This window comes from Oncorhynchus nerka, linkage group LG18, assembly GCF_034236695.1.
Source record: "Oncorhynchus nerka isolate Pitt River linkage group LG18, Oner_Uvic_2.0, whole genome shotgun sequence".
Lineage (NCBI taxonomy): Eukaryota > Metazoa > Chordata > Actinopteri > Salmoniformes > Salmonidae > Oncorhynchus > Oncorhynchus nerka.
The window spans coordinates 46,458,126-46,483,210 of record NC_088413.1 but is presented as its reverse complement, the minus strand read 5'-3'; the positions used below and the strand labels follow the sequence as shown (position 1 = coordinate 46,483,210).

The following is a 25,085-nucleotide window of genomic DNA, read 5'->3' as shown; positions in this document are numbered from 1 at the left end:
GTCAGCCACAGCCAGGTCCAACCCTAGCTCCAAGCCTCTAGCCAGGCCCCATCCCAGCGGAGCCTCCACAATCCTGGAATCAACTAGGTATGAAACCTGATGGCAGCGAGACGATGGAGAGACAGAAGCAGATGCACTGACAGTGGGAGTAGGGCTGGGTCCTCTACGGCTGCTGCACATGAGTGAAACACCTACACCCTTTATCACATTTGGGAAAAGCAGTGAGAAACAGCACAGGGTCAGCACTATTAGCACTTCATTCAACCTATTTGTTTTGTTTAATCCCACACATATGAAAACGGGGAAAGAAATGAATAATTAACTGCTTGTGTAGTTGAGCTTAGAAGTGCTGAACACATTTTTTACGAAAGCAACTTTTAGTTTGTGATTAAACATTGTTACCGTAACAGATGCTGGACACATGTTAATGACCCACTTAATATCCACTTTTAGACATATCAAAGTAGTAAAGCTGCAGCGCAGGGGAAATCTGCAGCACCGATGGAGAATAGGTCAGGGGGAGTTTGATCATTTCTCCTACACTGACAATTATGGGCAAGCAATTAGACAGGACAGTAGCATACATTACTAATGAGCAATGCTCTAACGAAGACCACCTCAACTCTCCCATCCATCACGGAGAAATAGCCCTGACTTTCCAATAGGAATGAGAGCAACACACAGAAACACACACACAGAGCTCAACAGAGCCTGCTGTTGCAGCGTGGCTCTTGGAGGTGTTCCCCTAGTTTGATGAATTTCCATCCCTGCTGTAAATGTGGCTGCTTCTCCTTCTCTCCTCTTCCCCCCTGTCAACACAATCCCTCTGTCGATCCGTTGTGAGGCCGGGGCGCGGTGGGGGCCGTTCCGCCCCTTGCGGTGTCCTCTAGGCGCTCACTGGGCCACCTCTTTCCCCGCCCCGCCTGAACGCACCCCCTCCCTCTGTCAGCGCCTGTCATCTACTTCCGAAAGCTGGCATGGCCCAGCCGGAAGAGGGAGAGTGATTGTCCCGTCGCCCCACCACTTTCCCTCTCTTTTTCCTCCTCCTCCTCCAAATAATTTCCTTGGTACTTATCAGTGGCATATTAATGAATCTGCCTTGCCATTACAATAGGCAGAAACTAACTTCAGAGGGAGAAAGGAGGAAGCTCTCACTCTGGGCTTGCTATGCTGTCCTCACACACTAATGAGAGAGAGCAGCTTCTTGGCTTTGTCAGAGGAGGATGTTTGGAGCAGAAGAGCAGTGCCTCTGCTGTGTGTGTGTGTGTGTGTGTGTTGATCATGTAAGGTGAGAGTTTTCACACTTGGGATATAAATGTAAGCTACTGAGGAGATTTCAAAGTCAAGCATGTTTTCACAGGGAAGGGGTGTGTGTGTGTGTGTAGGAAATGCTGGAAATGTTCAGGTGCCACTTATTTAGAGGGTGGCTCATTTATACTCATCTAAAGGACAAAGCACTCAAAATAACTTGAGACGGACACAAACACAAAGCTGAGAATAAGAACAATTCATTAATATAGTTGTGTTTTTGTAATATTTAGCAATTCGATTGTCTTTGCAGATTTCCCCATAAAGCAAAGCAAAACAATATTGTCTGTAAGCTTGAAGCTGTCCTCTAGAAATATAATGTTGACAAATGATTATAAAGGTAGGTGACGTCTCTCACAGACTTCGCCTGCCTAGCACCCCCTTTAATCAATGAAAGCATTTTCCAGACCTCCCGACAGTGAGTGGAGCAGACAATAAATATTGGCAGAAAAGAAAAATGTGTCGTCCTCCCGACTCGAGGGGCACATAATGATATTCACAAGGAGACCACCCGCAGAGACGGAAGGCAAACTGTTCCTAAGCAACAAAACACATTTTCTTTCTGAACGCCAATGAGGCAAGGTTTTCTGGGGGAAAATTTCCCCACCAAGTTAAGGCCTCGGCTCATGGTGTGTGTGTGTGTGTGTGTGAAAGAGACATTCCTCCATGGCTTAAGTGGCTTTAAGGAACAGTGACCAGCATCACACTGTATTCTGTCCACCTGCAGCTCAGCATATTGACCCTATGATATAGTAAGCTATAACTGCTTAAATTGGGTAATGTGCTGTAATTCTTTATAGTAAAGATGAATGTATCTATTTATGATTAAACATATACATATATATACAAATAAAATACAATGTCTAGTGTATAATTGTTGTTATTGGTAAAACCAAAAAACTACATTATCACAATTAGCCCATAGCTGAGGCAAGGCTGCCACCTAGTGTTATAATACTGCCATTCAAAAGCAGTAGAGACTGACCCCTGTTGGATGATATTGGACATGACACCAGTCTCTATTACAAAGGATGCATCTCTATAGTATTTTGTGGCTTCCTCTTCTCTCCTAGTCTCCTCTCCAACAATTGCATGGATCAGAAAAGCTGAAAAGCAATATGCAATGTGGAGGTGGATGTCAACCACTATTTTCCCCTGTGAAGGTATCAGTTCAGATGACAAAAGGGAGACTAGAAGAAGGTAATGTAGCCTAACTGTCAAGAATCTATTACTTTCCCCCCGAATAAAACAATTTCAACAACAAAGACAAGTACATCGTATTTAGTTTGAGGGGAAAATTCTGTAAAAGTCAAAGTAAAAATGCATATTTTTACCTCAAATCTGTGGTTTGATTTATGCCTACATATCAAAATGGAAAATATAAAAACACAGCTTGAAATTGTGTTGTGTTGTTGTGGCTCGCGCTACAATGTTCTCAAACAAAGTGATTTCCCAGTGTGGTGATTAAGCATGTACAATGAAATAATTTGGTGTTCCAGTACAGCTAATTATGTACACTTAGAGCGGCGAGTGGAAACATGAGAGAGTGACGCAATTAGCTGCCATTTTTTACATTTATCCTTTGAAATCACAAGCCAAATCAAAGTCATTATGACCCGACTGGGTCTACTTTTAAGTTACCAAGCGCACCCGAGTTCATTACGCAAATTAACATGTTAATTAGCTGTTGGCTTCAGTCAGGCTTTTTTTTCTCCAGTTTTGGGGGCTTTTAAGTAATGGTCTGCAGAAAACAACACAAACAAAGCTGTGTGTCAATAAAACAGGGCAGGGAATGACATAATTTACTAATCGAGTTTATCAAAGTCACAGCATGAAATGGGGGGAGGGCCACCTAAAATGTTATGGCTGAAATATGTCTGCAACCAAACTCAAGAGGAGTTTTTATTTTGATTATATTTAGGGGGGATTCTTATACATTTACAGTATATTGTAGCTGTGTTATATTATTTCCCCAATAACATGATTACAACATAATTGTAAAAGATGCAATGAAGCCATGATGTTCAACTCATAACATTTCAACTTAGTGAGTTTACATCAAAAGTAATATTTAGACACTTTAAACGTGTGAACTGAAATGTTACTTTTGATGTAAACTCACTAAGTTGAAATGTTATGAGTTGAACATCATGGCTTCATTGCATCTTTTACAATTGTGTTGTAATAATGTTATTGGGGAAATCATATAACACAGCTACAATATACTGTAAATGTATAAGAATCCCCCCTAAATATAATCAAAATAAAAACTCTTGTGAGAAAAGGCTTTTACCAAATCACTTTTAAATATGATGTGAGTACAAATCTGCATTGTAGATGGTACTGATGTGAGGTTATAAATCCTGAAGACAAGTCTGATTTCACTCCACTTGGGGGTTGCTCTTGAAGAGATATTCTGCCTGAAATACAAAACACAGAATACAACATTTGAATATGTTTTACAAAGTCCCATTTCATAATAAAGATATGTAGTCGCTGTCGGATTAAAACCTTGTAACTATTTTTGAAAACCTCAACTAACCTCAACTATATAGCATAGCTTGATATGGAAGAAATGGCCATATTTCAATACATCACTTTGATGTGAGGATGTCTTGGAAAATCTTTACATATTATGTATGAGGATTTGTTCAACAAATAATGCTGTGTCTGTGGTTGTTTTCGCTACTAAACCTAGTTTAATGCACTACCTAGTTTAATGCACTAACTGTAATTCACTCTGGATAAGACTATCTGCTAAATTACTGAAATATATCTTCTTTAAAAAAAATCTGTAATGTGGACTCACCAGGAAATCAACAGGGTCCTGAGGCCTGGTCTTGCAGCACTCGATGAGGCCCTGGGTGAGAGTGGGCATGACGTTCTTCATCAGATAGTTTCTCAGGGGAACAGCCTGGACCTCCAGGAGATCATGCTCCTGCTTCTTCACCTCCTCCAGACACTTACTCTGGGACACATACAGAACCATTAAAGTGCAACTCCACCACTTTGTTACTATCGCCAGCACAATGCCAGTGTCAACATATGTGGAAACGGCTTATTTCTACGTTTTGTAGAAACAAATATGACGCTAAAAAGTGCTACCCGATGACATCATCAAAAGTTGCAACATTTTAAAAACAGTGATTTTCAAACACTATGAGATTCATGGTGATATGGGGAGCAAGAAAAGACCCTCCCTTGGACGGAAATGTGTTGCAGGTTTTAAAAATCCCAGTTGATTTGATGTCATAGAGAAGCATTTTTTTTAAAGACCTTTCTTTTTAATCTTTTGAACCACAGATCATAGAAACACGCTGTTTTTACAAATGTAGACACTGGTTTGGTGCTGGAGATGATGAATTTGAGGTTGAAAAGTGGCAGAATTGTCCATTAACATACAGTAAGAGGACTGCTACTAAAAACACTGTCACAGCGGCTGTATTGAATAAAAAATATATGGGAATTATGAGAGATGTTCCCATAGGTGTGTTGAGATTTTTTTTGTTGTACCTACCCCTCATTCACTTCCTTCAAGAAAGCTACAGGTAAGAGGAAGAGAGTGGGTAAGTTCTAATCTCCCTTATACCCCGCCTCTTAAACTCACCCACTCCTCCCAGCGGGCTGCTCTCTGCTGGGCCTCCTCTGCCTCCCGCCTCTCTGTGTCAGCCCTCTTCTGGGCCTCCGTTCTCAGCCGGCGGTCTGCGCTCCTCCTCTCCTCCTCCTCCAGCTCCTGGCTGGTGGGGCCGTAGTTCTTAGGCTTGCCCACTGACTTGATGATCCTCTCTGTCACCACCAGGTACTCCTGGTCGTCACTGCTGGTGATATCTGACACCGAAATAACACAAAATGACTAGTTTAGATACACTTGAGTAGGTAGTAGTTAGTAAAATCACACTGTACTGTACCTGAATTCATAGATGAATAGTAGAATATAATTAAATAGAAAAGTACTTTATAGCCCCAACAGAAATGGACAATATGGAGATCTACTTATGACATAGTGGTATGCGTGGTACTAGTACAAGTGGTATGCCAGTGGTTAATTTCTATGGGTACACCGCCAAACTGTTCAAAAAGTTAGTTCCCTCAGTATTTACCAATGTGCTCCGGGTGAATATCTAGTTCTTCAAAGTAGTTGAGGACGGTCTCGTCCTCCACGTTGCTCTCCCGGAATCTGGCAAGGCGGTGCAGGAACTGCTCCTGGGAATAGGACGTTCCCTCCACCAGGCTCTCCGGGAGGTTCAGGACACGGTTCTTCAGGAATGCATCGGAGGAGTCCAGGGAGAACACAAACTCTAGAACCGAGAGTACACAACATAATAAAACCACTATAATCTCCAGTGGGGAGACGCAATCTCTAACGCAATACTTTTGGTTCTGGGGTGAGAAAAGCACTGAAGAGATGCAGAAAAGCACTGAAGTGTTCTGAAAGATCTCAAAAGACAGGGTCAGCTCTGTAACTACTTTGAAATAATGATGACCACTGTGTCTAGGACTACTTGGCTTGGTATTCACGTTCATCGTGTAATGAACAAAACGGCAAACATATGTGTTTTCAGCTTGGACAGACCTGGAATTATCTTCTTGTTGAATGGAGGGATCTTTGACCTCATATCCTCTGGCTCATCATCATCAGCTAAACAAAAAATACAGATTTTGGTAAGTGAGCTGAAACTATAAATATGTTTCCCAAATATCACCCTATTCCCTATATAGTGCACTACTTTTGACTAGGGCCCATAGGGAATGTGTTTCTTGGTCAAAAGTAGTGCATTATATAGGGAATAAGGTGCTATTGGGCCGCCGCCATTGTAACATACTTCCAGTAGTGAGGATACATCTCTGTCTCACCATAGAACAGGTCCTTGGCCTGTTCATATGTCTTGGGAAAGCTGTCCAGGACAAAACCCTGGTTCCTGCACAGCTTTGACTTCAGCTTGTCTCTCATGATCCTGATCACATACTGGTCATCCAGTCGACCTTGGAGAATAGAACAGGATAGAACAGACAGAGAAAGCATGTATTGCACTGACTATATCATCTTGTTTTAGAAAAGGAATATGGTCAACAACAAATTGCATCATTCTGTACCTCCATTTTGATCCATGTTCTCCTTCAAAGTCTCCAGGAGTTCTGATGAGGTGGCAGAATCCTCTGCCTCAGTCTCTCCGTCTTCCATCCTAACGATAGACTCCTGGAATGAAGGAGAGTTAGCCTCTGCAGCATGGATCTCATTTAAAAGGCACACATTGGTATGGTGCACCTGGATCGTTAGGCTGCCTACCAAATGGCACCTTATTCCCTTTATAGTGCACTATTTTTGACCAGAGGCCTATGGGCTCTGGCCCAAGGTAGTACACACCATAGGGAACAGAGTACCATTTGGGATATAGCCCTGGTTTGTTAGTCTGTCTACTGGATGGAAACTGACCAGGTGTGCAAGGGTCTCAGTGATAGTTTCCTTGAGTCTGATGTGGTGCAGTTTGTAGTGTTTACAGATCCTCTGTGCTACTGTGCTCTTTCCCACCGCTGGAGGGCCCATGATACACACTCGGATGGGCTAGGGAAAAGACCACATTTACTATACCAAGAGTAATTTACAGTACGTACCAGATAACTTATTCAGTCAAACGCAATGTGGTTTTACATGAAATCATTCCAGCAACCCACACTCAGAATTTAGTCTGATCTAGTTGAAATATACACACCGTCATGCAACAATATACACCCGTTCAATACAAGAGTGTCTTTGTTCAATCTTAAATGATAGTATGGGCTGCTAGCCTGCTACGGCTGCTGTCTAACTTACCAGCAGGCCCCTGGTTTGCTTGTATTCCTCCACAACACGGTCAATGTTGTCTATGAGACCAGACTCACACACCCAGTGGATGTTGAAGCTCTCTTTCAGGTAGACAGCCTCAATCCGAAGGTTGACAAACAGAGCATCGATGTCCATTTGCTGAGGAACAATTTTTTGTATTTTTTTAAACCAGATTTAATGATTTGCTTCTTGAATAAATATAATGATGAACAGTAGACCATGGTAATAAAACTGCCATCTAAACATTGTATTTACCTTAGATTCTATGTGAAGCATATTGTAACGTCTGAATTATGAATAAAGTTTGATTTGATCTTTGTACATACTCTCAAATCCCGAGTGAGAAAAGCATCCTCTTTTGGCACTCTCTTGGTCTTTCCTGGCCCCACCACATCGGCTATTGTCTGGTGATGAAAAAATAAGAATTCAAATAATCCTTAAAGCACTATTTTGGGATGATTGAACCTATAGAGTCGAATTCCCAATGATCAAACATATTTGCTTGAACTACCTTTACAATGTCATCGATAGTGGTCTTGGAATCATCCACAGCGACTAAGTAATGTGGTTTTGGCTTGTGGTCAATTACATTCTGGATCACACTTCAGGAGAGAGAAAAAAGTGTCCGATTAATAGATACTGTGCCTAGTGAAAGTCTACACATCCCTTGCACAGTCTTCACATTCTGCTGCCTTAAAATTACATCTAAAAAGGGATTAGATTGGATTTTTCCCCCTACAGTCTACACAACCTACTCCACATTTTCCAAGAGAAAGAAAGTTATAGAACAGAAGAAAGTTAGTGCAACATATGTCCATTGTTTTTGTCAAAATTGCTTAAGCTCTGTAAATTTGGTTGAGAATAATTGACGGACAGCAATATTCAAACCTTGTCTCTGCAACCCAGGAACACTCAACACCTCTAGGAAAGCCATTCTGGTGTGTCTTTGGCATGAAAATGTATGTAATTGTCTCGTGGAAAAATAAAACTATATCCCAGGGATAAGTTTTCAGAAGACCAAAGTGGGTTGTCCTTTAACTTTTTACCTGGGCGTTTGCTCCTTTCACATTTATTTTAAACCTGACCAACTCCCCAACCCCTGCCGATAACAAGCATACTCATAACATGATGCCGTGACCACAATACTTGAAAATACCGAGGGTTTCACTCTGTGTTGTGTTCTATTGGATTTGACCCAAACCTGTAGTTTTTAATTCAGACCAAAAAGTGAATGTCTTTGCCTTGTTGTCTTGCAGTATTACTTAACTGCCTTGTTGTCTTGCAGTATTACTTAACTGCCTTGTTGTCTTGCAGTATTACTTAACTGCCTTGTTGTCTTGCAGTATTACTTAACTGCCTTGTTGTCTTGCAGTATTACTTAACTGCCTTGTTGTCTTGCAGTATTACTTAACTGCCTTGTTGTCTTGCAGTATTACTTAACTGCCTTGTTGCGGTTAAGAATGGATGATTTGGAGGGGATTTTTTTGGAACACAGGCTTCCTTCTTTTCAGTAATGTTGAGTGAATGCAATGTTGTTGATCCCTTTGTATTTTCAAGTATTGTCGTGGCAGCATTAGGGCTGTGGTGGTCATGAAGTTTTGTCAGCCGGTGATTGTCATGCAAATAACTGCCGGTCTCACGGTTATTGATCGTTAATTAACATAAACACATTTAGCGTCTCCTGGCTTCCACGCATAGCATACAAGCCACTGATGCAGACATCTACATTTTTAAAAAAATCTGATAAATCAATTTAATATAGCCTATACCATCACAATAAATCCATTATTTATTTTAGACAGGTCTAAAGAAACATGATATGAATAAAATGTAGTCTATTTCAGAAGAACAGAATTGCATACTCTGAGTTGTCCTTATGTTAGGTCCTGATCTGGCTATGCCAAATTGGCTACACTAGGTCATTTAGCAGACAAGATTTGCTCAGAATTCCGTGGCATTATTTGATTGTATGAAGAATACAATTGGTCATAGTTGAATAAAATAGAAAGGATATTTTTTCCAAACAATGAGGGAGTGCCCACATGCGGCTATTTTGAGTTGAGTGGTTAACAAAGAAACAGGTCCTCCTATATGCTTAATTTAGTTATTTATGCAAATGTAGTTCTGATACAAACATTGGGCTATATGTTCTGATTTTTAATACATTCTAAGGCTGCATTATGCGACTCTAATGATGATTTGAAAAAAGTTGATTGAAAGGCATGAGCTCTGCTTTGTTTATTGCATAGTCTGCACACACTTCATCAGTCTATCATTTACAATTTGACAAGGACTTGATAATGCCTTACATTTCCCGGTGGTATCCTCTTTGTGTGGCTGTAATGCCCCCTAAAAAAATCTATGCCCTTTGTGGACATTGTGTCCTTGGGCTGAATATAATAATTATAATTCCCTTCTTCCGCATGCGTGCTCCGAAGCATTTCTCACTCACATGGCTCTCTCAGTTATCTCAATTCTTATTAGCCAATGCCCGTCACATGATCGGGTCTTTCTCACAGGCTACAAGTGAAGACAAACACATCGGGGATGCAACTACATAGTCTGGGACAGTTGTGGGACTCGATAAGACTCCAAATTAATACAACCACTAGCTTCAAAAAAACTTTTAAAAGCTTAGCTTAAAATGCTGACAAACTATTTGGCTAATTCTTCACATTATAAGCGCAGCAATGCGACGCAGCAGTAGGCTATAAGCGCAAATGTTTCAAAATGCAATCAATTAATGGGAAAACATATCTTCTCAAAAGTGATCGCAAATGCGTTATGCATGTAATGCTTTTATTATAAAGGTGCATTTGTATTGTGAAAATTATCTTCCCTAAACTTGAAACTCACGAGCTGCATATGTATGCCAGTTAGGTAAACAGTTAGTTTACACCCCTTGTAAAGTGGATTCATTTTCTTAATTTTGAAAGCTATTTGGCCACTTTAGTTGTGATACAAACCCTATCAAAATATATAGGCCTATGGGCTAGGCAACATGAGGTGTGTGACTGTGATTTGAAAAAAGGCACAAAAAAAGACATTCACTGTTTCCTGCCTTACTGCACACAAGCTGGGCATCATTCACAAGATATAGGCTAATATTGTCACCCATCAGACTATTCTTGATTTCATCTAGTCTTTACATATACTAAATAATATATGTGAGAATTTGTTTTGATTTGGAATGGACCATTATCACGCACCCGTCTCAAAACAGGAGCAATGGGGAAACAAATACACGTCATCTATGCACTTAAATATTGAATGGAGGATGCTTTTCCCCCGTGGTTCCTTTTCATGCCCTGTTGTAAAGAGAAGCAATGTGCTTGATATTAGGAAAGTTGAGAAATATAGTAGGCTTAAACTATAGAAAGCTGATGGCCATCAAAACTCTGCATAGTCTATAGAAATGTTGCCCAACATGAGCTTATGGGCTCTCAAGAACTGTTTGATTCAATTTTGGATTATATTTGCATTGATGTAAAAAGTGATTAGAGGGACAATAGAGTGTACCAGGCAGTTAGAAAGTTCGGTAGGTTACTAATGACCATCCGCAGCATCATGTTACAGGTATGCTTGTCAGGATCAAAATAAATATAAAAGGAGCGAAGCCCAGGTAAAAAGTTAGCAGAAAACCCTGAGACAATTTCACACATTTTAATGCCAAAGACACACCACACCGGAATGCCTTTCCAAGAGTCTCCATCCTGACTTAAATCTGCTTAAAAAAAATCTGAGACAAGGTTTGAATATTGCTGTCCATCAATGATTCCCAACCAAGTTTACTGAGCTTGAGCAATTTTGACAAAAACAATGGATATACTGTATGTTGCCCTAAGAGTTGTGCAAGGTTGGTAGAATCTTATAAAACATTTTCTTTTACAGCTGTAATGACTGCCAAAGGTGCTTCCGCCAAGTATTAACTCTGGGGTGTGAAGACATACGCAATCAATACATTCAAATTTCTGTATTTCTTAGTAATTTGGGAAATGTTATATCATTTTTCTTTCACTTTGAAAATGTGGAGTAGGTTGTATTAATCAATTTATTTGATTAAACTAGGCAAGTCAGTTAAGAACAAATTCTTATTTACAATAACGGCCTACCCCGGCCAAACTCGGACGACACTGGGCCAATTGTGCGCCGCCCTATGGGACTCCCAATCACGGCCGGATGTGATACAGCCTGGAATCGAACCAGGGAGTGTAGTGACGCCTCTTGCACTGAGATGCAGTGTCTTAGACCGTATAAATCAATAGAGGGAGACACCTAATTTGAATCCCTTTTGAGATAAAATTTTATTAAAGCAGCAAAATGTGAAGACCATGCAAGGGGTGTGTAGGCTTTCACTAGTGACTGTACATAACAGAGCTTGTTTTGAAGGAAAATAAGAATAGGACTCACCCTGCAAGATCATTGATGTGAATAGTAGGAATGACATTGGTGCCTTCTCCGAAGATAGGGACTTTGGGCAAGTCTCCCAACCAAGATGTCTAATGAAAAAGGAACCACACAAGACAACTTACATTCAATGATCCCTTATACAAATATACACCGAGTATACCAAATATGAGGAACACCCTCCCCCTTTTGGCCTCAGAACAGCCTCAATTCATCAGGGCATGGATGACTCTACAAGGTGTCGAAAGCATTCCACAGGGATGCTGGCCCATGTTGACTCCAATGCTTCCCACAGTTGTGTCAAGTTGGCTGGGTGTCCTTTGGGTGGTGGGCCAATCTTGATACACCAGAGGAAACTGTTGAGCGTGAAAAACCCAGCAGCGTTGCAGTTCTTGACATAAACCAGTGCACCTGGCACCTACTACCATACCCCGTTCAAAGGCACTTAAATCTTTTATCTTGCCCATTCATCCACTGAAGGGCACACATACACAATCCATGTCTCAAGTGTCTCAATGCTTAAAAATATTTTTTTAACCTGTCTCCTCCCCTTCATCTACACTGATTGAGGTGGATTTAACAAGTGACATCAATAAGAGATCATAGCTTTCACCAGTCTGTCATGGAAAGAGCAGGTGTTCTTAATGTTTTGTACACTCAGTGTAGGTAACAATAATCAATCAATGTTATGATCTACCTTGAAGAAGAAGTGGAAAACTTGCTCTCCCATTCCATACTGAACTCCTGAGGCCACTACGTATGTGGAGAGCAATGAACTTTTCTATAGCGAAAGAAAAACATTGGAATGAGCAGGTTGAAAATAATGTTGTGTTGGCACTGAACAGTAATGCCTAAACAATTTTAATAACACAATAAACTGACAAAGAATATGCAGATTAACCGTTTTGCCCATTTTGACCACAAGTTTTTCAACGTTGATATGCTCTTTGAAGTTGGGATGGGCTCTTCTTCTCCTGTAGTCTTCCTCAGTGAATGGAATCTCAGGGTCATCCTGAAAATGTAACAGCAAACATACATTCAAAAAAACTTCCAGTGAACAAGTCTGGGTTGAAACAGTTAAAGCTATTGATTACAAGTGATACAATACTTTGTAAACACGTGGATCAGTTTAGATCATGTAGCGAGTTCGGGGGTGGCTCTAACCAGGATTCGAACACAGGTCCAGCGACTGTCAACCCAACACCATAGCCATTACGCCAAGAGATCGGAAACCTCTTGACAAGGTCGTTAGGTGTTGGCTAGCCTGGGTACCAGTTTCTTTGGCTAACATTCAACTCCTTGCCACTCCTCATTGCCAAAGAGACTGGCCTTTCAGCAATCTCAACGTTCAATATGCAGCCAGATTTACGGCGCAGTTGCTGATTGGTAGTTGGAAACAACATTCATATTTTCCATGACAACGTTCTGGAACGTGCATGGAGTGCGCACAAAGAGGAAGACACAAAAATCACATTTGTCCTTTCCTAAAAACATATTAAAAACCTAGGCTCACCTTCAAATCTTGGCTGTAGTCCATCAGAAAGTAGGCCTAGGCTACATTATAGCATAATGCTAAAATAATATTGCCTCAAATGAATTGACAAGGAAAGTTTGAAGGGGGAGAGAGATAACTAATAGTATTACCAGAGACATTGGTTATGTAATTATTATCCACGTATGTGACTTACTCCAGAGGAAGATTAGCATGGGATTCATTTTTCAAAACTGCCCCACGTAATTCTTCATTTTTTTCATTCATTTGAGTATGACGGAAGCCTGGAGGTTTTTATTCTAGGCGTGAAGACATTTCAACATTATGTCTCGACGATAAAAGGCTACAATGATCACTCGTGTGCTTGGCTGCCGAACGTATAGGTGTCCCCATAGGTCAAATATTAAAATTGAGGAAATGTAATAGAAATTATTTTAGTGATCTACGTTAGACGTCCGTCCCAATGAAAAGGCTCCCCATCCTGCTGATGTGAGCTGATGGACAGTGCACTTGCACTGATGAGAAAGTAAAAAACCAGCTCACTGGGGAATGGGGATTCCCTGCTTTGCGATCTGTTGCCTACGTCAACAACCCAACAGCCAGGGTTTCATTAAATAAGCCTAGGCACAATACTTTTTTATTGCACATTTAATTCATGCGATGCTCAACTTCTATTCATTGGCACAAAGCGTGTGTCAGGGCTTGCATAGCACAGGAGGGGGTGCCTAAATTCACTGTAGTAGGATTTGGTTAGGCCTAATATATAGGCTAGCATACGAATGGTGGATTAATAGCCCAGCCTATGAATCTCTGTCATGCCTGTTCCCCTTCTTGTGCAAATCAAATCAAACTTAATTTGTCACATGCGCCGAATACAAATGTAGACCTTACTTACAAGCCCTTAACCAACAGTGCAGTTCAAGAACCGTTAAGAAAATATTTACCAAACAAACGAAAGCAAAGAAAGTAACACAATAACATAAGAATAACGAGGCTATATACAAGGAATAATGAGGCTATATACGAGGTTATATACATATTAGAGGTCATTTGTAGATGTAGGTAGGGGTGCATAGATAATAAACAGCGAGTAGCAGCAGTGTACAAAACAAATGGGGAGGGTGGGGGGAAATCAATGTAATAGTCCGGTGGCCATTTTATTAATTGTTCTGCAGTCTTATAGCTTGGGGGTAGAAGCTGTTAAGGATCCTTTTGGTCCTTGACTTGGCGCTCCGGTACCACTTGCTGTGTGGTAACAGAGAAAACAGTCTATGACTTGGGTGACTGGAGTCTCTGACAATTTTATGGGCTTTCCTCTGACTCCGCCTATTATATAGGTCCTGGATTGCAAGAAGCTTGGCCTCGGTGGTATACTGGGCCGTACGCACTACCCTCTGTAGCGCCTTACGGCCAGATGCCGAGCAGTTGCAATACCAGGCGGTGATGCAACCAGTCAGGATGCTCTCGATGGTGCAGCTGTAGAACTTTCTGTCTCCTCAGGGGGAAAGGTTTTATTGTGCCCTCTTCACGACTGTCTTGATGTGTTTGGACCATGATAGATCGTTGGTGATGTGGACACCAAGGAACTTGAAACTCTCGCTCCGCTCCACTACAGCCCCGTCAATGTTAATGGGGGCCTGTTCGGCCTCCCTTTTCCTGTAGTCCACGATCAGCTCATTTGTCTTGCTCACATTGAGGGAGATGTTGTTGTCCTGGCACCACACTGCCAGTTCTCTGACCTCCAGATAGGCTGTCTCATCCTTGTCATCCTCATCCACTGTTGTGTCGTCAACAAACTTAATGATGGTGCTGGAGTCGTGTTTGGCCACGCAGTCTAGGGTGAACAGAAAGTACAGGAGGGGACTAAGTACACACCCCTGAGGGGCCCAAGGGTTGAGGATCAGCGTGGCAGACGTGTTGTTGCCTACATCTCCGCTGGCATCTCCACTGGCCTCTCTCTCTTCCATCCTCTGTATTCCTCTTATAGCTCTTGAACCAGTAGCCTAGCCCAATGCATGTCCCAAACATAGTAGTTTGGTTATTAAGTTAATACGTTTTGAGCAATATTTTATTATTGAGGAAAGAAGCACCTTGCTCTTGCTTGCTGGATATAAAATAGGCTCAGTATTCAGAATGAACTGCTGGGAAATCCTCTGCTTTCCCCACGTCCAGTGTTTATGTTTACAATGAAATGCCCAATGCTAGAATGTTTCCAATCAAAACTATGATTTAAGTTAGAACTTTTTCCTATTTTATTTCCTGTCTAATTTTCATTAACATTGAATGATAGCTGTGAGGGTTATTGAATCAGAATCAAATCCTCTGATTTCCTCAAGCTCATCAATGATAGAATGTTAATATTTGAAGATTGCCAAAAGGACAGTCTCTTTGGCAATGACAAGGAGTGGCAAGGAGTGGAATGTTAGCTAAAGAGACTGGTACTTAGGCTAGGTGTTGGCATAAGGTCGCTACAGTAAAGCGGAAGTGAATCCTGGCCCACTCACCGCATCGACAGGCTTGCTGAGAGCCCAGGTCATTACAGTTGATATGAGGATGAACATCTTTGGCTGATTGAACCTGGCCATCACAGCATGAAGGGCTGGTGAAAGAACAGTGAATTGTGAAGTAGGCATTGATTTCTAGGGTCATGCAATGCAAACATTTCAATTGAATCAATGGTGTGTTATGCAATGTGTTATAATTCCCAGACCAACACAGAGAGATAGTGTTGTGGTGTGTGTGTGTGCATTAATAATCAGTCAATGAGAGACAAACAGTAGCCTACCTGAGATTGCCCAAGAGGCCTCGTCCATCTGGTCAGCATCCTCAGTGATGTTGTAAATTATGATATCACACTCCATCAGGCGCTCCAGGAGTTCTTCCCTTTTCAGTTGCTGAAATCATTCAAACACATAGCATAGGACTTGTTTAGGTAACACTTAACGTTCGTTTCCTTCTTTGATAAGATGCAGACAGAGCATGTGGAAATGACATTTTGCTACACATATTAGGCTAATGTTACTCACAAAATATTCATCCAACACATAACTTTGTCTTTCGTTTTTGTTTGCGATAGTTCCGACAATTTGAAAGGTTCCGTCTTTGACTTTTGGATGGTCATCTTTTGATAGCCTCTCTTCCCCTTCCTCCACCTCTGGCTCGTCAGTTTCCACCAAGGACGCCCCCACTACACAGGCAGACAAGAACTGCACAGAGCATAGAGAGACATTTTAAGCAGGTATGGTTCTGCTAAAGCCAGTCTAACCCATTGGTGTAGCAACTTTCTTTTAGATAGCTACGCATACAACCCGACACATATTTGATTGGATAGCAACGGTGAAGCACACAGCTAGGCTAACGTTAGCTGGATAGCAATGGATGAGACACACGGTTTAGTTCCGAGTCGCAGCTTAATTTAGACAAATGTAGGTTTCAGAACGCCCAACCTTTGCGATACATTTCGAGGCATAGGAGTCAACGTTGTTGATAAAAATACGCTTGGTGTGATGAATAATCTTCTCAACTTCCCTCAGCCATCCTGCGCTCAGATGTTGACTGGGCGTCTCTCCCGTTACTTAGCAACAAACGTTCAAGGGGTATCGTTTGCCAAATGTTTGACACAAACTTAACAAATATGCACAAATAAGAGTCAGTTTCAAAATATGCCATCTCTTTATTGTAAAGAGCATTAATTGTCATACTTCTTTAAAAATCGATATTAACAGTGATTGGGCAATGATTATTTTATCAGTGGAAAGACAAAACAAAGGCTTAACAGAAAAGTAATTCCATCACAGTAATGCTCAGATCCAAACTGTTCAGTAATTTCAGCATATTTCTGGGGAAATACTAGGCATTCAACAATCTTTAAAGCTAAGGCTTGCACTTAAGATGGTGGATAAATGAAGAGGTCTTACTAACAGGTAGCCTAGCAGTTAAAAATCGTTGGGCCAGTAACCGAAAGGGTCATTGGTATGAACCCCAGAGCAGACTAGGTGAAAAGTCAGTTGATAACACTCTCTGCTAAATTGTGCAACTATTACTCAGGCAGTTGACAAAACAAAAAATAAATATGGTCACAGTTCTGGTCTAAGGGGTGGTTAATCAATGCAATAGCAACTGGGTCTGGTCTACTTAGTTCATTGACTGTATAGGAGCCAATGAGATAACTCGCTTCCTCTTCAGTCTCTGCTTGCGCACACACACAATAACAATAGAAAGTATGGATATTTGTGAGTGAAATGGCACTGAATCCAAATCAATCCCTTTAAAAAATATTTGTGGAAAAAAAAGCCACCATTCTCATTTTACACAGTCACATTTAAGGGCTCATAGAGGCATAATTGTGCCAATAAATTAATTAATGACCAAGGTTAATTCACCACAAACACACAGAAAAATTATCATTTTACTTCCACACCAAAGTTGTCAAACTGTGCCAGTTCAAATGAGTGTGTTCCTATGGCAGCCCAGCCATTCTTTGGTCCCAATACCACAGCATCCTTCCATAGTGGATATCCATTCAGCAACCCTGTGGCATACTGCCCCTGGAAAAAGAAAAAGTATTTAGTATAGCTAATGTGCCCATAGACAATATGTCACCCTACAAAAGGTCTGGAAGTCATTTAAATGAAAAACAAAATTGAAAGAGACACATTTTGATGATGAACATGAGGTTTCTCTGGAAATATTTGGTGTACCATTTCAGAGATTGAAGTTGTAAACATACCTCGACTGTGAGGGTTAACGTGTGCCAGCCATACGCCCTCGTTCCAGACAGACCCTCTGCCAGTACAGTCTTGCCAACTATGGAGTAATAAGACTTGGCATATTGATTTCTCAACACCTTGTGCTTTACAATGATACATCATTTACTGATAAGGAATGTTTAAAACTCAGGTATAAACATTATGGCGCCGTTTCCCCAGACAAGCCTAGTCACGGACTAAACAGTTACAGTCAAAAGGAGATTATCCTTTGACCATGGTTTTCAGTCCTGGACGAGGCTTAATCTGTGTCGGGGAAACTAGCCTTTTTAATGTGTATGTCTATGATTGAAATACCGACCTAGATCATTGGTGACTTTGTAGGAGCCATCTGCAAACACCCAGAAGAAGACTCCCTTGGCGCTGCGGACAGACTGCCCTCCTTTGTCTACTCTGGCTGCGATGAACACTCCTCCAGTCTTCACCGTCTCCATGAAGACATCACACATCACTGTCAGGTTCTGCCTGGAAAACATACAGTATGCAACATTACAAAAACACACAGTAAAATGCCCACTTTCTTGAACTGAACCGTTTTCCTTACCAGGGTAATATTACTATCATTGTGGATTTGAGCAGAGGATCTAAGGCCTATTGCTGAAACACTACTGTACATACACAATACATTACAAAGTGCACACTTCGACCCTCCAGGATAAAGGTTGGCATCGGCCCTGACCCCTGCCCTTTCACCATTTATAGTCTCCAATGACGCTGATGGTCTGGTCAGCATCTGTTGCCCAGGTAACAGGCATTTGTGTGACCACCTGGCGCAAAGTGAAGACATGAGGACCAGGGTCCGTCAGGTTAATGTAATACTCAAACACCCCCGTCTGGTCAGCAAAGTATGGGGCCTCAGAGAAGGAAGGGTTGGCTGCAGAGAGAGTGAAAAAGAGAAAGGCAGCGAGCGAGACAAAAGCATTTAATTAATCGTTTAAACTATAATTAGAATTTACATTTGCAGGTTGTTTTTGGCAGATAGTGACACTTCTAGCTTGAAAATGCACTTACCAACATTAAAGTCATCAAAGTAGACTTTAGGGAATGGGCCAGAGGCAGGTGGATCAGGGTATGTCCCTTTCTGCCCAGTGGATATGGTGGTTAAAGTGTAAACCTCATCAACATCCAGGCTCAAGGTGAACGAACCATCATAAATCTACCAGAGAGGGAGGGAGCATGAAACTCATGACAATGTAGTCAATAAAAAAATTGCCCACATCAAAACATCTTCAACCTAAAAATCACAAAACCACTCATAAAAAAGTTAGTGAGGAGATGTGAAATGTCACAGGGGAGTAATATCACTTTGTACAACACTCTAAAAACAAGATCCAAAGACATGATATCTGACAGGATGACACTCTTGTCATAATCTTTTAGAGGCTGGCGTGACCTATTGCAGAGCTATTTCTGTCAGAGGAGTACGTTTACCTTTAAGGGGCTCAATTTCTTGAAGAAGAACGGCTTTTTAGTCTTGAAGTCAAACTTTGACTGCCACACCTGTAGTTCCTTGATCGAAGCCTAGGACAGAGAAACACGTACTCAGACAAAGTAGCCTCTCAATCATTAAGTGGGCAGAAAAGTCCCAGGGGATCGCGACAGTACTCACAAAAGATCCCTTGAGTTGGAATGTTACATTCTGGGCTGTGACATTGAAGGGCAGGAGTGGAGGTCTGATGCACACAGAATGATCATGAGTCTGAACAGAAGACAAATAAATGTATAAACGAAGGTGATAGCCCAGTAGTCAGATATCTTTGTGTTTATGGGATAAAAAAATAGTAAAGTTGTCTGAAGCGCAAACCACTCTGGCTACACCATCCTTGCATCAGCAGAAAGCTAAGTAGAAGTGAGCTGCTAGCTCACAAGACTTCCTTTTGCTTTTCTAAAGCTTAAATTGTAGGCTCCAGAGAGAGCAGAGCTTAAATTTGAAAGAGAAAGTAAACAATGTCCTCTTCAGGTTTCCATTCCAGTCAAAAGCAGAATTAAAAGTTAAGTTTCAGAGATTTTAAAAAGGGCTTTACTATAATTGTTTATTCAAAATGAGAAGTGTTCATAGCACAGTGTACAATCAACAATAGGATTAAGCCTTTTACTCAGATTATACATCATTACTCAGAATAAAGATCCTGGTTAATAGGCATAATGTATAGGAAGATAAATACTGACCATGGTTTCGATTACAACAGTGAGGTTTCCTTTACTGTCTGTCAGGGCAACATAACTTCCCCCGTGTACCAGATGCCCAACGGTTTGCAGATAGGTCCACCCTGGCTGGCTAAACTGGGTGGTGTGGGCTAGGAGATCAAATTACCTCATGTAAATCAATGAAATTAGTCCTTTTCACATTAGCAGTTGTCACACACTTGTCTAAAACATGTTGGTGAGTTCTGTACTGTAGCAGGATACGGCCGCCAATGTCACCACATCACATGTGAGCTGGCGATACTTTTGGGGAAGCAATAACCACTCAAAACAGTGACACGGTAAGCAAACATTATTGTGCTAATCTGTAGCTAGTATGCAAGTTAACCGTACCAATAATGTTAGGGTGAACTATCCATTTAAGTGCTGTGGGTTACCAGTTATCCAGATGGGTGATTCCACCACATAGTTCCCAGTCCAGGGCTCCTCTGCAGTCATTAGGCCATCTCTCCCAAAGGGAAGGTCCTCATAGTAACTGGCTACCAGGTTCCAGGATATGGTGCTGAAACAATAACAAAACCGATATTTCACTGACCACTCTTTTACAAAAAAAGGACAACAGGTAACCCTTTTAATGGCTGACAACTTTTGACCAGGGTCCATAGGTTCCGGTCAGAATTTTAAATTGAATCTTTATTTAACTAGACAAGTCAGTTAAGAACAAATTCTTATTTACAATGACGGACTACGCCGGCCAAATCCGGATGACGATGGGCCAATTGTGATACAGCCTGGATTCTAACCAGGGTGGCTGTAGTGACGCCTCTAGCACTGAGAAGCCGTGCCTTAGACCGCTGCGCCACTCGGGAGCAATGTAGGGAACAGGGTGCCATTTGGGACGCAGCCCATTCCTACCATTATATGAGTGAGGGTTGCACGTTTTGGACACTGATCTATCAGATTCTTATAGCTGCACCTCGTCTCAGGTTACCAACTGGAAATCACCTGCCCAATGGGGCAACCTTAGAGCCCAACAGATCAGTTCACTTACCCCGGGCATTAGGGGAATCCTTTAAGGTCAATCTCTGTGTTGATCATAGCACTACCCTCTCACCCTTCCAATACTACAGGTGATTTTAGTAGTCTTGTTTAAAATCAGCCCAATCCCACAAACTCACATTCTGTTGTGAAATTAAAAGTGAGCACAGGAGTCAATGATTTTAGTGGAAATCAGTAACTACGACAGTTAGCTACATACGCAGTCATGAGTCCGTTGACATAGTTCTGGTTGAGGATCCGGGCCCAGCAGCCTCCTCCCACCTCGTCGTTAAAGGTGCTGTAGTCTTCAGACGACCATAGCTTCTTCTGGGTCTTCAGGGCCTCTATCACTGTGGTGGTGCCTGGGTAGTGGGCCCTGTCAGGTCACACAAATGGAATTATAAAAAGTGATGAGCACAAAGGCACACTTAAAAGAATAAGCTAAATCAACACTGTGCGTGCAAGCGGTAGTTCTGAGGAATAACTTCCTAAATAGATGGGAGAAGCGCATGCAGTAAATTGAACAGCGCATGCAGTAAATTGAACAGAAGTGGTCTCTTGTAACAGTAGAAACAAAATAGAAACTCTCCTACCCTATCACGTCTACTGCGTCAGCCAGCTCTTGATCGACACACAATGAATAGGTTATGGGCTGCCAAAGGTTATCACTGGCTATGATTCTGACCCTCTCCAAACCACTCTTATCCAGAGTGTACCGCAGCAGCTAACCAGTGACAGTCAGAAAGAGAGGAGAGTGAAAAGGTGATCCTGTATTGAAGAACCATTCAGGACAATTCACTACATTGCCCTTTTACATGTGCACATGTCAAGCAATAAACGTAGCTTACATACAAGTGTGCACATTCTCTATTAGTATGGAATCAACTCCTGATATTGCTGTGGTTTGAGACTGTCATGAATATATGCACTAAATAAGATTATTCAGATATGCAGAAGAATAATGAAGAATTTATTTGAATTGGTACTGGTCTACTGAAATTCACTTAGTGTTACTTCGGGATTATGGCAATGAAGCCCTTAATCTTCTTCCCCAGAGTCAGATGAAATCATGGATAACATTTGCATGTCTCTGCATCCAGTATGAAGGAAGTTAAAGGTAATTTTGCGAGCCAATGCTAACTAGTGTTAGCACAATGACTGGAAGTCTATGGTATGTACTAGTACTTACCATAGACCACCAGTCATTGGGCTAACGCTAGTTAGCAACTTCCTTCAAACTGCACGCAAGAGATAAAAATAGCATCCACGAGTTCATCTGACTCTAGGGAAGTAATCCTGAAGTATCACTTAAAATTTAAATTGATCAGGAGTTGACTGTAATTGTGCTTCTGACCACTCAGGCATTAAAAAAAAAAGCCACCAACATTCAGCTTTGTCTGACGACAACAACAGAGCAATCAAAGTTATGAAAGGTGGCACGCAGACTTCCTTATTGCTTGCCAAGGTTTCTAGAATCGTAGAGTGGCAAAACTAACTCGTGACAGAAGCAAACATACCAGATCCGGGGAACTGAAAGGCGAGACACACCCATGGAGAACCCATACTCTATTACAGTAAACCCCTGTGTGTTCAGTTCCTCATTCACCTTGACCAGCATCTGGGTTTAATGATAGCACATTCTTTAACTTAATACTTTAGTGCAAACGCATCTGAGAGCATGTTTGTTTAGCATGATCATTGCATTTCTAGACCCACAGAATGCTATTGACTACACCTGTGACATTAGTCAGCTTCACGTGACAAATACCATACCATGCCATGGAGGAAACTGAGTGATTTGCTGTGAGCCGGAGTTGCAAAGGCTGTTTTGTGCCACTTCAGCGCAAGCTGTGGTCCATGTTGTCCCTTACTTACCCTACTACCTCAACAGCGTCGTTGAGGTACGGGTCTACACCCATGGCATTGGAAACATCCCAGTTGCCGTCTGCTGCGATGATGCCCACACCGGTTAGGCCAACTTTATCCAATGTGTCTCGGAGCACCTTAGTAACAAATGATATGCTCTCAGATGCAAACAGCTGATCTTGATCAGATTTTGATGAACAATTTTCTGTCTCTCTCTGCCAATAGCCCTAAATCACAGGAGGCTGCTGAGGTGAGGACAGTTCAGAATAATAACTTGAATGGAGTCACTGGAATGTATCAACCACATGGAAACCATGTGTTGAATACCAGTCCTTTGTTACCATTCCATTCATTACGATGAGCCCATCCTCCCCAATTAAGGTGCCACTGGCCACCGGTAACAGAAATTAACTAATGGCTGCAACAGTAAAACCAAAATGTTGGTGGCAGTTTTTTTGTCATCTTTTTCTTTTTAAGACATTTCACAATGTGTAATGGTAATGGCTGGACAAATATGAACAGAAAACATAACACCAACCTTGATGTACTTGCTGTCGAAGTTCCGTTCATTCCAAATCTATATAGTTATAAAACATCAACATGATAACTTTAAAACAGGTGGGTAGAGTAAGTGTATACATCATGTTAGTATCCAATTAAAATATTCTCAATACACAACGCACAAAATTGAATTGAATACACACCCCAACATAATCAATATTCAGGTCATGGTACCGTTCGGCTCCTAAAATCCACGACACCACATAGGATGCAGTTATATCAGGGAAGTCATACGGCCAGTTCTTCCCATGTCCAACCCAACCCGGGAAGGCCCATGGCAAGCCTGCAGTTACAAAAGGAAACATGAACAGAGACTATTGTTAGAGAGACCCCACAGTACACAGATATTTCCAACTGGTCTTGTGTTCTAGTTTGATACAGGGATGAAAAGGGTACGGCGGCAATGAAAGGGTCTACTGCTCCTTCAGCCTCACCTATGAGAGTGATGTTGGGGTTCCTCTTCTTGGCTTCTCTCATCAGCCACCATTCATAACCTCGGAAGAAGTTCTCATCATTTTCATAGTGCATGTGAGAGGGTTCCGTTCCATCTAGGTGAAAAAACAGAATTTACATGTAGTCTTCAGCGAACATTACATTCGTAACTCAAAGCCACACTCTGCCTGTGTCATCCTTGATATACACAAAGAATGCTTCCCAAATGGCACCCTAATCCCAAAATAGTCCTGGTCAAAGTAGTGCACCATAAAAGTACATTTTCAATGTTTACCTGTAGTTTGGGCATCACCTCCAATCTCCACTTTCAGGATTTGTAGAGAAGCCCCAAAGTTTGGCTACAGACAGAAAATAAAAGTTACATACTGTTATGGATCTCACACCAAAATAAGATTACTGGCTGGCTACCTTGCATGAAATGAGATGAGGAATTCAGACCTAACATAAGAATGTATACGGATGTATCAGCTACCTTGAAGAGGTAGTCCAATATCTGGCTGCGGTAGGGTTCTGCATAATTGACAAGTAGACGAGATGTTGCCTAAAACGAACAGGGAAAGGTGGCAGAAAAGTGACAAAACGATTTAGATTACAACGCACTCGTTTCATTGATTAGTTCACAGTACAGTCGAATCAGGAAGTAGCTACTAGCTTGGTATTAGCAGCGAGGACGTGTTACTTACCCCTCCACCACTCAAACCGCCAATGCCGTCAAACGTTCTTCCTAATCCAATTTTATCATCCAAAACGTAGCTCTCGGCAATACAGAGATCAAAAAACAAACTAAAACACAAGGCGACAGCGAAAGATAATTTATAAATCATCCTGACCAATGTTTCCAAAAAGTCTGACAGCACAGCAAGCTGCAAACTCAGGCGTTATTATAATAACCACGCCCCTGCTCAGATCATGTGACAGTCACGAGTTACATGATTTCGAATTGCTATATTTTCTTACAACCCCCCCTTTTTATCTGTGTTTTTATATAATATATATATATATATATATATATATATATATATATATATATATATATATATATTACTTGCTTCAGGTCAACATCATAAACAAATTGTACATAGTATGTACATACATTTGAATTCCAAAAAGAAACCAAGGTAACATAAAACATAACATAACCAGTAAACACCAAAACAAGAACATAGAAAAAAATATATCATACATTCTCTTTCTTAATTTTTCATTACTTTAATATTTTAATACT

The 25,085-nt window shown here is 41.3% G+C and overlaps 2 protein-coding genes across 3 annotated transcripts; both read right to left on the bottom strand.

Annotated features, from left to right (window-relative positions):
• Positions 1-3,543: 3,543 nt before the first annotated feature.
• On the bottom strand, positions 3,544-16,730 carry LOC115145970 (adenylate kinase 7-like). Its single transcript, XM_029687693.2, is given in 19 exon segments — positions 3,544-3,728; positions 4,118-4,276; positions 4,916-5,136; positions 5,409-5,606; positions 5,882-5,947; positions 6,163-6,291; positions 6,403-6,505; positions 6,743-6,871; positions 7,121-7,270; positions 7,459-7,536; positions 7,644-7,734; positions 11,543-11,631; positions 12,237-12,320; positions 12,441-12,551; positions 15,536-15,630; positions 15,817-15,925; positions 16,058-16,237; positions 16,478-16,559; positions 16,561-16,730. Coding segments are annotated over 19 exon segments (2,283 nt in total). The 3' UTR covers positions 3,544-3,689.
• Positions 16,685-24,757, bottom strand: galcb (galactosylceramidase b). 2 transcript variants are annotated; one of them, XM_029687696.2, is made up of 17 exons: positions 24,544-24,757; positions 24,333-24,401; positions 24,135-24,198; positions 23,842-23,955; positions 23,551-23,690; positions 23,385-23,423; positions 22,856-22,983; positions 21,201-21,356; positions 20,380-20,504; positions 19,967-20,094; positions 19,407-19,496; positions 19,229-19,318; positions 18,809-18,953; positions 18,491-18,671; positions 18,099-18,262; positions 17,761-17,837; positions 16,685-17,578 (listed from the first exon to the last, which is right to left on the bottom strand). In XM_029687696.2, the coding sequence occupies exons 1-17, from the start codon at positions 24,682-24,684 to the stop codon at positions 17,435-17,437; spliced, it is 1,995 nt and encodes a 664-aa protein (XP_029543556.1). In that variant the 5' UTR covers positions 24,685-24,757; the 3' UTR covers positions 16,685-17,434. The 2 variants fall into 2 exon arrangements, with proteins under 2 accessions (XP_029543556.1, XP_029543555.1); XM_029687695.2 differs by lacking the exon at positions 22,856-22,983 and adding an exon at positions 21,574-21,704.
• Positions 24,758-25,085: the final 328 nt, after the last annotated feature.

Bases quoted from the DNA above. Each gene is read 5' to 3' on its own strand.
- galcb (XM_029687695.2), bottom strand. From the start codon at position 24,684: ATGATTTATAAATTATCTTTCGCTGTCGCCTTGTGTTTTAGTTTGTTT. The intron at 21,705-23,384 runs GTTGGTGTTATG...GTCACTGGTTAG, and splicing joins TCGACAGCAAGTACATCAAG to CTGCTGCGGTACACTCTGGA. The intron at 20,095-20,379 runs GTAACCCACAGC...TTGATCTCCTAG, and splicing joins ATCACCCATCTGGATAACTG to CCCACACCACCCAGTTTAGC.